Source organism: Microcaecilia unicolor, chromosome 9 (genome assembly GCF_901765095.1).
Source record: "Microcaecilia unicolor chromosome 9, aMicUni1.1, whole genome shotgun sequence".
Classification (NCBI taxonomy): domain Eukaryota; kingdom Metazoa; phylum Chordata; class Amphibia; order Gymnophiona; family Siphonopidae; genus Microcaecilia; species Microcaecilia unicolor.
This window is the reverse complement of record NC_044039.1, coordinates 5,418,206-5,431,418: the sequence shown is the minus strand read 5'-3', so window position 1 is coordinate 5,431,418 and position 13,213 is coordinate 5,418,206. Positions and strand designations below refer to the sequence as shown.

The 13,213-nt window shown below is 42.3% G+C and overlaps 1 protein-coding gene across 1 annotated transcript in view; it reads left to right on the top strand.

Moving 5' to 3' along the window:
- The window catches only part of ANO2 (anoctamin 2), a 242,727-nt gene that overhangs the window by 83,018 nt on the left and 146,496 nt on the right, over positions 1–13,213 (top strand). Inside the window, 2 exon segments of the mRNA XM_030215259.1 lie at positions 4,709–4,764; positions 7,527–7,568. Coding sequence (XP_030071119.1) covers positions 4,709–4,764; positions 7,527–7,568 — 98 coding nt within the window.

Below are 13,213 nucleotides of genomic sequence, written 5' to 3'. Positions count from 1 at the left end.
ATGGAGGGAGCTAGGTATTAGGACAGTTAACATGAGAGACCTTACTGCTAAGTCAATGGTTGGCGGTAAGGTCTCAGACCCAAAATGGACATGCGCCAATTTTAATTTTGTTGCATGTCCATTTTTGACAAAAATTTTAAAAAGGCCTTTTTACAGGTGTGCTGAAAAATGGATCTGCATCCATAACATGCGACTACACTTCTACAGCCCATTTTTCAGCGCACCTTAGTAAAAGGACCCCTTAGGGTGATCAAGAAAACAGAGACACTTTGAAAACTCAAGAAGTCAGATAACTATAAACCAGTGATAAAGCCTAGCTAAAATTTGTCTAAGTCTTGAACGAGTTGACTTAATGTGGGGGGGGGGGGGGGGGGGGGGGGGGTTTGGGTTTCATGGAAATAACGAAACATTCAAAGCTGTGTCTGATGTGGGATAAAAGAACAGAAATGTCACTTAACCCTTTTAACTGGGGCTTACCAAATGTAGAGTGGCAGGAAAGATGCTGAATGATCACATGTAAAACTGATCTCAAGGCTTCCTGTCCTCCTTGTCTCCAAAGACCTCTAATTATTTCAAATGAATACAGGCAGCAGAGTTATCAGAACAGCTGAACTGACTTAAACATTGTCGGAACAAAAGCACATGGATTAAAGATGTATGTAAACGTTTGAGCACATGTCAATATCATTTTATGATGGATAAACAGGCTCTTTGCTGAAAGGAGGGCTGAACTTGATAATATATTTATTCAACTAAATGGTTAAGGTAATCGGATGCTTCTGAATGTGTTCTACATCCTTTAAAATTGATGCCAAATGAGCTGACTTTGTGTAAGTATCAAAGGCTTTTGATTATTCTACTTGATTAAAAAGATGATTATAGTTATTGACAGAAAGGTATTATGTAACATAAACCTTCAGTGCTTGCTTAAACTATTATTCAGGTCAAAGCAGGATTAATATTTTTAACAGCAAACAATCTACAGGAGATTCAAACTAGATTGAAATCTGGGTATGGAAGAAGAGAGTAATTTTTGGCCTTAACTAAATGTAGACCCATTTGCACATTGCTTGCAACAGAAGTCTTACCCAAGATGATTTCAACAGAAAAGTCCAGAACAACTGGGATTGAAGTGTGCTGGCAAAACTAATAAGAAAAAATTGTAAATATAATAGTGTCTCTTGTCAAGATATCAACTTTACTTTCCAAAATAAGTAAAAATCATTTAAGTCCTATATAGTAAATTAAACCAGCCAGAAAGCGATTTTATTCTAGGTAAATATATTTTTTTTTATTAAATTGGATATCCTGCTTTACTTTTCAGAACTAGTCTTCATTTCTAGACACAGTTCCGCTAAAGCAACTTCATATACTAAATTCATGTTTCCCGTTTAGCTCCTTTTAAACTCTCTTTAATCAGTAATGCGCTTCCATTAATTATGCAATTGTACACGTGCTTAACTAATTAGCTTTGTTGGCAGGGAAAGCAACTGCAAAAGGTAGAAAACAACCAGCTGAAATCCTTATTGTAAAATAACAAGAAAAATGTTCCCCTCCTGAAGTCGATGAGTTTTCTGTAATGTTATAATTATATAAAAAGAGAGAGTGCACACAGGAAAACAACAACAGACAGAGCTCTGTATTTAATGTGCTCTGTACTAATGTGCGCTGAAAAATGGCCTGTGGTAGTGTAGACGCGGGTTTTGGGTGCGCCTGTGAAAAATGCCTTTTAAAATTTTTTTACGAACATGGACGTGCAGCAAAATCAAAATTGGTGTGCGTCCATTTTGGGTTGGAAACCTTAACCGCCAGCCATTGACCTAGCGGTAAAGTCTCATGTGGTAACTGGGTGGTAATGACCTACTTGCGTCAAATGCCACTTAGTGCACGTCCGAAAATTATTTTTCAGACATTCATATCGGATGCACACCAAAAATGAAATTCCCGCCAGAGCCACATGGTAGCCGGGCGGTAACTCCATATTGGTGCGTTGGGCGCGCGTAAATGCTTACGTGGCTTAGTAAAAGGGCCCCCCCTAGCTTTGTTGGGAGAACAAAGCAACTGCAAAAGGTACAAAACAACCAGCTGAAAACTTTACTGTAAAATAACAAGAAAATGTTCCCCTCCTGATGTCAATGAATTTTCTGTAATGTTATAATTATATAAGAAGAGAAAGTGTACACAGGAAAATAACAGCAGACAGAGCTCTGCAGTTAAAACTTTAAGCACAGAACAACCTAACATGTTTTGCTCAAATGCTGCATCAGGGGTTAGTGTAGAATATGAAAAGCAAACAACTCCATACGGTATGATATTTTCAACTTTCTTGCGATGGTGATGCTGACACTCATGATTTTGGGGGCAGATATTAAGGGATTTGGGAATTAGTTCATGCCTTTTCAGTAGTAAATGGAGTTTATTTTCAGGTACATTTAGGTATTTTCCTGTTCCTCAAGGACTCGCAATCTGAGGGGTAATTCTATAAAGCGATGCCTTCGCTTAATGGCTGTTCTGTAATGGTGTTGAGGCATGCCTAACCTAGTACAGAATTCAACGCAAAGTGGATTTGGCATGGCAAAATTTAGGTATGACCGCTTATGCCAAGTCAATAGCTGACATAAGATGCTTTACCTAAGGGGTCCATTTACCAAGCTGTGGTAAAAAGGGCCCTGCAGCAGCGGCGGCGGGAGCCGATTTTTGCCGTGAACCAGGGTCATTTTTACCACAGCAGGTAAAAAGACATGGCCATGCGGTAAGATTATTCTTATCGTATGGCCACGTGTGTATGTGGGGGAGGGGGGGAGCACTTGCCAACACCCATTGAGGTGATGGTATGAGGTCCCGCGGTAACCCGGCACTAGAAATTATGGAATTATTTTCTATAGAGCTGGAAATGACATATGCTCGAGTCGAAACTACCACCGGTGGCTGCTTTGGGCCGGTGGTAGTTCTGGGGTGTCGCATGGCACCCCTTTAGTAAAAGGGCCCCTGAATGCACCATGCAGCATGTGCACCTAGCAATATTTTATAAGTTGTACATAAGTGTTGCCATACTTGGAAAGACCAAAGGGCCATCGAGCCCAGCATCCTGTTTCCAACAGTGGCCAATCCAGGTCACAAATACCCGGCAAGATCCCAAAAATGTACAAAACATTTTATACTGCTTATCCCAGAAATAGTGGGTTTCCCCAAGTCCATTTCATAATGGTCTATGGACTTTTCCTTTAGGAAGCTGTCCAAACCTTTTTTAAATTCCGCTAATCTAACTGCCTTTACCACATTCTCTGGCAACGAATTCCAGAGTTTAATGACACGTTGAGTGAAGAAAACTTTTCGCTGATTCGTTTTAAATTTACTACATTGTAGCTTCATCGCATGCCCCCTAGTCTTACTATTTTTGGAAAGCGTGAACAGACGCTTCACATCTACCCGTTCAACTCCACTCATTTACCTCTATCATATCTCCCCTCAGCCACCTTTTCTCCAAGCTGAAGAGCCCTATATGTATACGTTGCATGGCAAGATGCCCATTACACTGCAGAGATAAAGACCCTGCCACAAGATAGCTAGTGCCCCTACAACACGCTCAAGCTCCACCCACAGGTATGGCCCGCTTTCAATTACGTGCTATACACAATATGCACCAATTTTATAGAATAGCGTCAAGGGCTTACCCACATATGAGCCAATTAATGGCACCAATCCCGCGCCTAAGTGTCACTATTCTATAAACTTTGGCACAACTGGCACCTAACTTTAGACCTGCCTTACAGAATTGCCTTTCATGTTTGTACTGAAGGCAATGGAGGTTTAAGGGCCTTATTCAATAAAGGTTATGCTCCTAAATTTACGCTCCTAAATTGCAAGTGTAATCTATGTTCCTACATACATTTAGGAGTATAAATAGCACTCCTAAATTTAGGAGTGCAAATTTAAGAGCTTAAAAGCCAACTTGTTCAAAAAGGCATACCACAATTGATCCAGCCTAAATACCACCGATACAAGAATCAGACAAAAACGAATTATCAATACTTGACTACTTCACCTACTATGTCAATCATTGAACTTTTAACGCAATAGCCCTTGATTTCTCATTCCAGAAAACAATCTTTAACACTTACTGTTTAATTTACTCTGTCATGTATGAACTTACGGCAATACTACTCTGTATTTCTTAATCCGGAAATGGCGATCGCCATTATGGTACAATGTAAGCCACATTGAGCCTGCAAATAGGTGGGAAAATGTGGGATACAAATGCAATAAATAAATAAATAAATAAATACAGCTCTTCTATAAACTTGGGGGGGGGGGGCCCTTTTATAAAGGTGCGCTAGTGTTCTTAGCGTGCACTAAAAATAAGCGTACGCTAAAAGCTAGAAACACCCACATATTCCTATGAGCATCTCTAGCATTTAGCATGTGTTAAAAATGCTAGCTCACCTTTGTAAACGATCTCTTGGTGCTTTGCATTATTTGTGCCTTAGAATTGTCCTTTTAACCAGTAATTTGTAAGTGATTGTTGTTTTAAAGTAGCATAAAATATTTACTTAAGAGTTGTGTTACGTATCAGGATTATAGCGAGTGTCTTGGAATATAAACTAAAGCCTGAATATTCTAGATGGAATGGAATGGTACCAAGCTGATGATAAATCTGATCCTCCAATGCCTCCGAGCTCATTTTTATTGATTATGTCATTGGTTCTAGGTATTACCACATTAATAGCAAATCAGGTCTATGAAGCAGCATACCCACTTCATGACGTAAGTCTGCCTTTCTCTTGTTTTTTTTAAAAATTGCATTGGTTTTTGAAGAGCATCGGGTCAGAATTGGGTGCATTTCTCTCACCTACCAGTAGATGTCGGTACTGAAAATAAGGCACTCCTTTAAAACAAGGTGAATGTCGTTGAGCGTTTTCTCAGTTGGCTGTAACATTCTTTGAGCTGTCTAATTGGAGAAGCAACAGAATAAAATGAAGTTGATGATAATTACAGAATATATCAAAAACAAACAATCTGCCATATATTGGTGGATATTTGTAGCAGGAGTTTGCAAATGGACCTTGGTCTTATTTAGTAATTTTGAAAACTGAATAAAGACTTTTCGGGTTGATAATCAAAGCAATTTAACTGGCCAGAAATGACTCCTAGACAGGTTAGTACCAAACTGAAAACCAGCTGTTTTGGGGGCAGAGTCAGCACTCGGCCAGTTAAGTGCCAATATTCTGCACTCAACTGTCCAGGTTAACTGCATAAATAGGACCATATAAAAGTCCTATCTTTATGTTGTTTACCCATAGCCGGTTTAAGCGGTCTGTTACAAAGCATCAGTAAGCCCAATGCGGGTTACCCGAATGCTAAATTGGGACTACGCTGGCCCAATATGGCCACCAGTGGTAGTTTCTCCCCAGGCATGTTCCATTTCTCGGGGAAAAAGAAAACCCCTGGAAATGGCTTGCATGGTAGTAACCCAGCAGTAATCGGGAATCGCCGTGCATTGCCTGTTTACCGCTGTGTTGCCACAGGATTAGGGTTACCATATTTTGTCCTCTCAAAAAGAGGGCACATGTCCTGCCCCCTGTCACATATTCACCTCCCCTCCCCTTACTTACTATCTACTGCCCTGGTGGTTTAGTGACCTCTTCGGGGCAGGAAAGAGGCCCCTCTTTCCTGCCCGGAGCATTGTCCTTGCCCTGCATCCTGTTGCTGTGACGGTCTCAGGATTCAAAATGGCCACCGAGAGTTGAAGTCTCGCGAGGCCGCTTCAACTCTCGGTGGCCATTTTGAATCCCGAGACCGTCACAGCAACAGGATGCAGGGCAAGGGCAGCGCTCCGGGCAGGAAAGAGGGGGCTCTTTCCTGCCCCGAAGAGGTCACTAGACCACCAGGGCAGTAGATAGTAAGTAAGGGAAGGGGAGGCTAGGATAGGCCCCCCCGCCCGCCCGCCCATTTGTCCAGAAATCCGGACAAACGGGCGGACTGGCAAAACCCGTCCAGACGCCCGCACATGTCCTCAAAAAGAGGACATGTCCAGGTAAATCCGGACATATGGTAAACCTACACAGGAGCCCTTATCGCCAGCTCAATGGGTGGCGGTAAGGGGTCCCTGCCGCATGGCCATGCGGTAAGAGTTCTCTTACCACGTGGCCATGTTTGTCTGGGCGCTTTATACCCGCTGTGGTAAAAAGGGCCCTGGCGTGAGGGATAAATGGCCCCCACTGCTAGTGCAGGGCATATTGCACTTAACCAGCTGTATGTTAGCCAACTCCGCAAACCCGGAAATTCAATGCTGGTGCCCAGATATGGCCAAGCATTGAGTTTCCAGGTTTAATTGCCTTTATGAAGAGATTCATCCAAGGTGGTGCACAGCAGCTTAACCTAAATTAGCAATTTTGTTAACAGTGTAACAATAGTAATATGACCAAATATAAGCATAAATACAGTCAATGAGGTAAAAATGAAAATAGGACAAACATGAAACAGCAGAACAATCATATAACAGAAATATGAGAAATGTCAGTACAATACAAATGAAACCATAATGGACGACAGCATGGAAGAACATTCAAATTACAGAGATATAATACAATGGCGGCAAAATATCAAAAGAAATAAGCATGCATTAGAACATTCAAATATTATTCTATATAATAATTCTCACCTCCAACGTTCTGACTTCCTGCCTGGGACTGTGGCTCATTCCGAGTTGGTCAGGACGGCTCCGTCGATCAGGCTTACATCACCGTAGCCATTATGATGTCAACTTCAGAACCCGGGGGGGGGGGGGGGGGGGAAACATGCCTCACAACTGATCCATGTCCAGAGGAGGGTCGCTGGACACGGGTGGCTGGAAGGGGGGCAGGGGAGAGAGGAAGGTCGCTGGACATGGGTGGCTGAAGGGGGGGGGCAGGGGAGAGAGGAGGGTCACTGGACATGAGTGGCTGCAGGGGGGGCAGGGGGAGAGGAGGGTCGCTAGACATGGGTGGCAGGAGGGGGGGCAGGGGAGAGAGGAGGGTCGTTGGACATGGGTAGCTGCAGGGGAGCCGAGGAAAACCTTGCTAGCACCCGTTTCATTTGTGTCAGAAACGGGCCTTTTTTACTAGTATATATAATATGATGTCAGCATAATACCAACGAAACATTAAAACAGTCAAATAACTTAAATATGAATGCTAAAGCTGTTCCTAAGATACAATGAAACATCATAGTAAGATGTTTCATTGTATCTTATTAACAGCTATGTAGCAGAGAGGCCATGTGCTGAGATATACATAGGAACAAGATGGGTAATTCAGAGTCAGCTGGGATAAATAGATGGGTGGCTGAAATGAAGGCAAATTATATGCTAAATAAGATATGAGCGGCTGGTCTGAGTTACAGGGTGTGCAGCAAGCTAGAGCAGATGTGAGAACTTGTGATGGAATTAGGAACTATTTGCTAATGAACCAAAATCCCAGACAATTTCCAGGTGTGTCTTTTTTTCTGTCTTCCAAATGTTCACTGGATGAATGCATTTTCTTTTTCAGGGTGATTGCGAGTACAACAGTGGAGACATGAATGATAGAAAGGTAAAAACAATTGAACTAAATGTACTTCCGGATACCCGTAGTTTTGTTCTATAATGAAGCCCGCCCAACAGATGTCTAGAAAAGGTGGAACATTCTCTGCATTCCTCTCCAGATGTTTTCTTTCCCTGCTTTTTCCCTATTCATTTGTAAAATTCTTGCCCCCCCCCCCCACCCCAACCCTCTTTCATGCGCCCCGGGACCTTGCCTTCCAGAATCCAGCAGGAGTGGTGTCCATCATGGAAATGGAAAGCAAAGAAGCCAGCAGCCATACTTAACATGGATTAACTGTAATTTTCTTTCAAAATCATTTTTCCAATAATTCCCAGTGCCACAGGACTGAAATAATTGCAGCTATTACAGACAGCAGACAAGGCCTCATACACATTTGACAGCTTTGTTGGTTCCTTACAAAAATTCATGCTCCCAGATCATTGGGCTGCATTTCGGATTGTGCAAACCACAGTCATAGGAAATGTTTCTGGGTTTTATGCTTCGTATGGATAATGAATGTTAGGCATGAAAAATAATTATGTGAACCTTTTATGAGCTTAATCATAAGAACATAAGGGTAGTCATACTGGGTCAGACCAATGGTCCATCTAGCCCAGTATCCTGTTTCCAACAGTGGCCAATCCAGGTCACAAGTACCTGGCAGAATCCCAATTTGTAGTAGCAACTTTCCATGCTACCAATCCTGGGCAAGTGGCTTCCCCATGCCTTTCTCAATAACAGACTATGGACTTTTCCTCCAGGAACTTGTCCAAACCTTTTGTAAACCCAGATACGCTAACCATTGTTACCACATCCTTCAACAGTGAGTTCCGAGCTTAACTATTGTTTCGGTGAAAAAAATATTTCCTCTTATTTGTTTTAAAAGTATTTCCTTGTAATTTCATTGAGTATCCCCTGGTCTTTGTACTTTTCGAAAGAGTGAAAAATCAATTCACTTCTAATCGTTCTACACTAGTCAGGATTTAAAGACCCCAATCATATCTCCCCTCAGCTGTCTATTTTCCACTAACTCATAATTAATTATGGGCTCCATTTATTCCACTGTAAATTATTCTCATTCCCTGTCTTGCTGTCCATGTATTTTTGTACCTTGACTCTTGTTCTTTGATGTGATAGAAGGATCTTTTTTTTTTTTGTTAAGGGTCTCATAGTAACCTTTGACATGGTTATATGTCAGCTAGATATAAGGGTTTTTCATGCTTGATTAAAGTTCTTCTGCTCATAGAGTTGATACTGTTGTCATGGGAAGTTTATTGGAAGCCTTCCGGGTGTTCATATGCATGGAACTGTAGGGAAAGACGTAGTGAAACCTGGGGAACAGGGTTCAAGTTTCATCTCCAACAACTCACTGTTTGATTCTGACTTAACTTTACCCTTCCTTCTGAGTTTAGGCTGGGGCAGCAAGACCTCGTAAATCATGTTAAACAGTATGGATCCTGATTGTACTTATATAAACAAAATCATTACTATGGATAATGAGGAAATCCGCAGTTAACATAAGAACATAAGCGTTGCCATCCCGGGACAGACCGAAGGTCCATCAAGCCCAGCATCCTGTTTCCAACAGTGAACAATCCAGGTCACAAGTACCTGGCAGAAACCCAAAGAGTAGCAACATCCCATGTAGAACCCCAAAGAATAGCAAGATTCTTGAATCCTAAAGAGTAACAAGATTCCATGTAGAACCCCAAAGAGTAGCAACATTCCATGTAGAACCCCAAAGAATAGCAAGATTTTGGAATCCTAAAGAGTAACAAGGTTCCATGTAGAACCCCAAAGAGTAGCAACATTCCATTCAGAATCCCAAGTACAAAAGTACATAAGCGTTGCCATACTGGGACAGACGATGGCCCATCAAGCCCAGCATCTTGTTTCCAACAGTGGCCAATACAGGTTACAAGTACCTGACAAGAACCCAACACAATACAAATTCAACAGTGCCAGACACATGGAATAGAAAGCAACTCCTGACAATGGCCCATATGTTAAATTGGACTTTTTCGTGAACTTATGGACAGAATATGATGACAGTTAAAACATGCTAAGATGAGTCTATCTTATTTCCATAGACTTTAAAGGATGTGCATTCGTTAATGCCCATTTCATTTGTTAGTTCATCTTAAAAGTGTAGTGGGCACTAAATCAATTTAATGCACACTAGCATCTGAATTCATTAACATGTTAACGTGAATTAATGCATGTTAAAAGTTCTAATGTGCATTAAAATATTTCTCATTAAAATCAATGTGTGAAATGAACCTCAAAAATGTCCAAAAATCAGAAAAATTTAAAACAATTCGGAAATGAATGAAACATATTTTCCAGTAGTTTAATTCAACCCGTCCTTCAAGACACACCCAGGCAGACAGGTTTTCAGACTATTCACAATGCACATGCATGAGCTAGATTTGGAGGGGAGAAGCTGTGAGCTAAGAACCAGGGAAGTCCGGATTCAAACCCCCCCCCCCCCCCCCCCCCCACTGCCCTTTGTGGTCTCGGGCAAGTTGCTTAACTATCAGGAAAAGAGTGCACCCTCCTTGCACATAGAACTAAATTCTATAAATGGTATCGAAAAAAATAGTGTTTAGCATTATTCTATAAACGGTGCTCTAAGGACCTCTGTTACTAAATTGCACTCGTGACTCCCAGGATGGCAAATGTGCCACAGCCCATTCAATTTGAGTAGGGGTTTATATATGCCCAAATAGTGAAAAGAAGCACCAGAAGCCTTCACAATTGGGACACAATTTCTTTAATCATGTAACTTGAACATCAACTCTTTCCTTAGTGACCCGACATGGGCCAAGTTTTGTCTCACAATGCCTGCATCGGGGGTCAATTAAGTTGTGACGTCTGTGAAGCAACGGAACTTTCTCCTTTGGAGATGACATGAATTGTCCAGATACTCTATCGCTCAACAGAATTGGAGCAAAGATGCTCCCTTCAAGCTCTGATGGTTTGACTCATGAATCAGAGCTTGAAGGGGACCATCTGTTGGTATTGAAATTTGAACCCTGTTCCCTGGGTTTCACTGTATCTTTCCCTGCAGTTCCGTTGCATATGAACACCCGGAAGACTTCCATGAAGCTTCTCGTGACGATTGTATCAACTGTATGGGGAGAAGAACCTTAATACTTTGTCTTTATTAGTGCCAGGACATGTTTGGAGGGTGGAGAGTAGATGTGCCCAGCGCTAATCGGTTAGCGCAACTACATTGCCTCACACCAGCCAATTAGCACAAGGTTAGCATATGAGCCCTTTCCGCCTACTGATTTGCTAGTTTGGAAATTACTGCCTGGTCATTAATAGAAAAATGGAAACGCAGCCATTTTATAGCTGCGCTAAAGTGGCCTCAGCGTAAGGGGGAACCCATGTGCTAATTATAGCGCATGGCTCCTTTTAACACATTTTACACTTGGGAGTGATTTTTAAGTCAGAGAATTTTATGATATGGGAATCACTCTTAATGTTGTATCAGAATGGCACAAGGCGCTTTTAGCTTTCTAAGAAGTCCAGTGAAAAGGGAAATGGGACTTGATATACTGCCTTTCTGAGGTTTTTGCAACTACATTCAAAGCGGTTTACATATATTCAGGTATTTATTTTGTACCAGGGGCAATGGAGGGTTAAGTGACTTGCCCAGAGTCACAAGGAGCTGCAGTGGGAATCGAACTCAGTTCCCCAGGATCAGAGTCCGCTGCAGTAACCACTAGGCTACTCCTCCATGTTTTGATCGTGGGTAGTGATACATTGACATTTCTATTAGTAATTTTTGTCCGCTTAATTTTGTGCCCCTGATGAAGGTTTTATTGGAACATGGCCATGGTGGGTACTTCTTAATTTTCTCCTTGGGCTCTCTTGTTGTTCAACCAAGGAAGAGCGCCTTTAGCCCACATGTGTGCCCAAACAGACTGAAAAACCTCACTATCTGGGAAAAAGCTCAGCCATGGGTTCTTTTATCCTACCTATTGGATCCTTTTATGAAGTGTTAAGTGTTCGAGGCATAAAAAGATTTCTTTCCAAAAATACTGCTTTGATTGTTCACATATGTTCATGCAGCCTTCCCAGACACAGGACCTGCAACACGGTGTCTATGGACATCATCTGTTTTCTATCTGCACTGTTCCAGGGCTTTGTTTCCTGAAAAATCTCCAATCAGATGTAAAGAGATGTGTGTGTGTGTGGGGGGGGGGGGGGGGGGGGGGGGGGTGGAGAGGAGAACATTGCTTAAGGCTGTTATTTATGCTTTTAGACTGAGATTTTCACTGCACTTTTATCTATCAATCTATTTATTTATCAATGAAATAACAAATGAAAAAAAAAATCACAATATAATATCCTAGAATCAACTAGGTAAGAAAGGACAAAAAAAAAAAAAAAAAGGAAAGAAATCATTCAATTAGCCCATATCATGGGAAAGAGGGAGAGGATAAGGAGATATTTGTCAAATCTTCATGACTCCAAAATACTGAAACAAACAATGTGGTAACAATCTCTAAACATATTCAGTAAAAAAAAAAAATAAATAAAGTATCTTAGCTGCAGTGGTTCTACAAACACATACCTGTGACTCATAGGAAATCAAACATTCACAGGAAACTTTAAAGACAAAGTGGCCCCTTCTGCCAACACCCAAGATTTCAGCTCCAAAAAAGCTTTCCTCCAGAGGTGGGTAACTCAGCGCACATCTGGAAAAACTTAAATCCACTGCCCGCAAAGAGACTTCCTTTCATCAGAAAAGGTCGTCATATTTTTAAGTAAATCCGTCGCCACTTTTTCTTAAGACTTGTGCAACTCATGGTAAACCAATGACACTGCTTGTGAGCTACCTTGCAAGTGGAGTTATTCCAGTGGTCTCAAAGCCATGCCGCAATTCACTCAGGCCCAGAAGCGGAGCCAGGTTGACGGAGCGGGGGGAGCGAAAGCAGCGTGAGAGTGGATTTCCGCCGGCGAACATTTTCAATGCAACACGATGAGAAAAAAAATAGGCGCCGGCGTAGGCAGAACTCCGTTTGGGGGAGTGACCGCTCCCCTGGCGCCCCACCTAGCTAAACCACTGCTCAGGCCGTATCTTAAAGGGGCCACTTCCCTCTGTGAGGAGCTCCACCTCCACTGATCAAGACTCCCCCCTTTTAATCAGAAGGCCCACCCCCAAAAGACCCCCCCCCCCCTTGACTCCAGTGGCCCTACTGGAACGTTCCTGGCAGTCTAATAGTCCCCAGACAGGAGCAAAACCCCATCTGCCAATAGGGTGCCTCTAGTTGTCGTCTCACAGGACTACCTCCAGGGTCATGTTTCTTTATACAGACTTGATCATTGGGGGGGGGGGGGGGGGTGATTGAAGTGCGTGTTCAGTGTTCACTGCAAGCTACATTGTTGAATTTAAATAGTAATGAGCTGCTTTATATGCATTTGCACGATTTGCCCTGTGGTGACTTAAATTGCAAAAGAGTAGCCATACTGGGTCAGACCAATGGTCCATCTAGCCCAGTATCCTGCTCCAACAGCGGCCAAGCCAGGTCACAAGTATCTGGCAGAAACCTAAATCATGGCAAAACTCCGTGCTACCAATCCCAGGGCAAGCGGTTGCATCCCCACGTCTGTCTCATTAGCAGACTATGGACTTTTCCTCC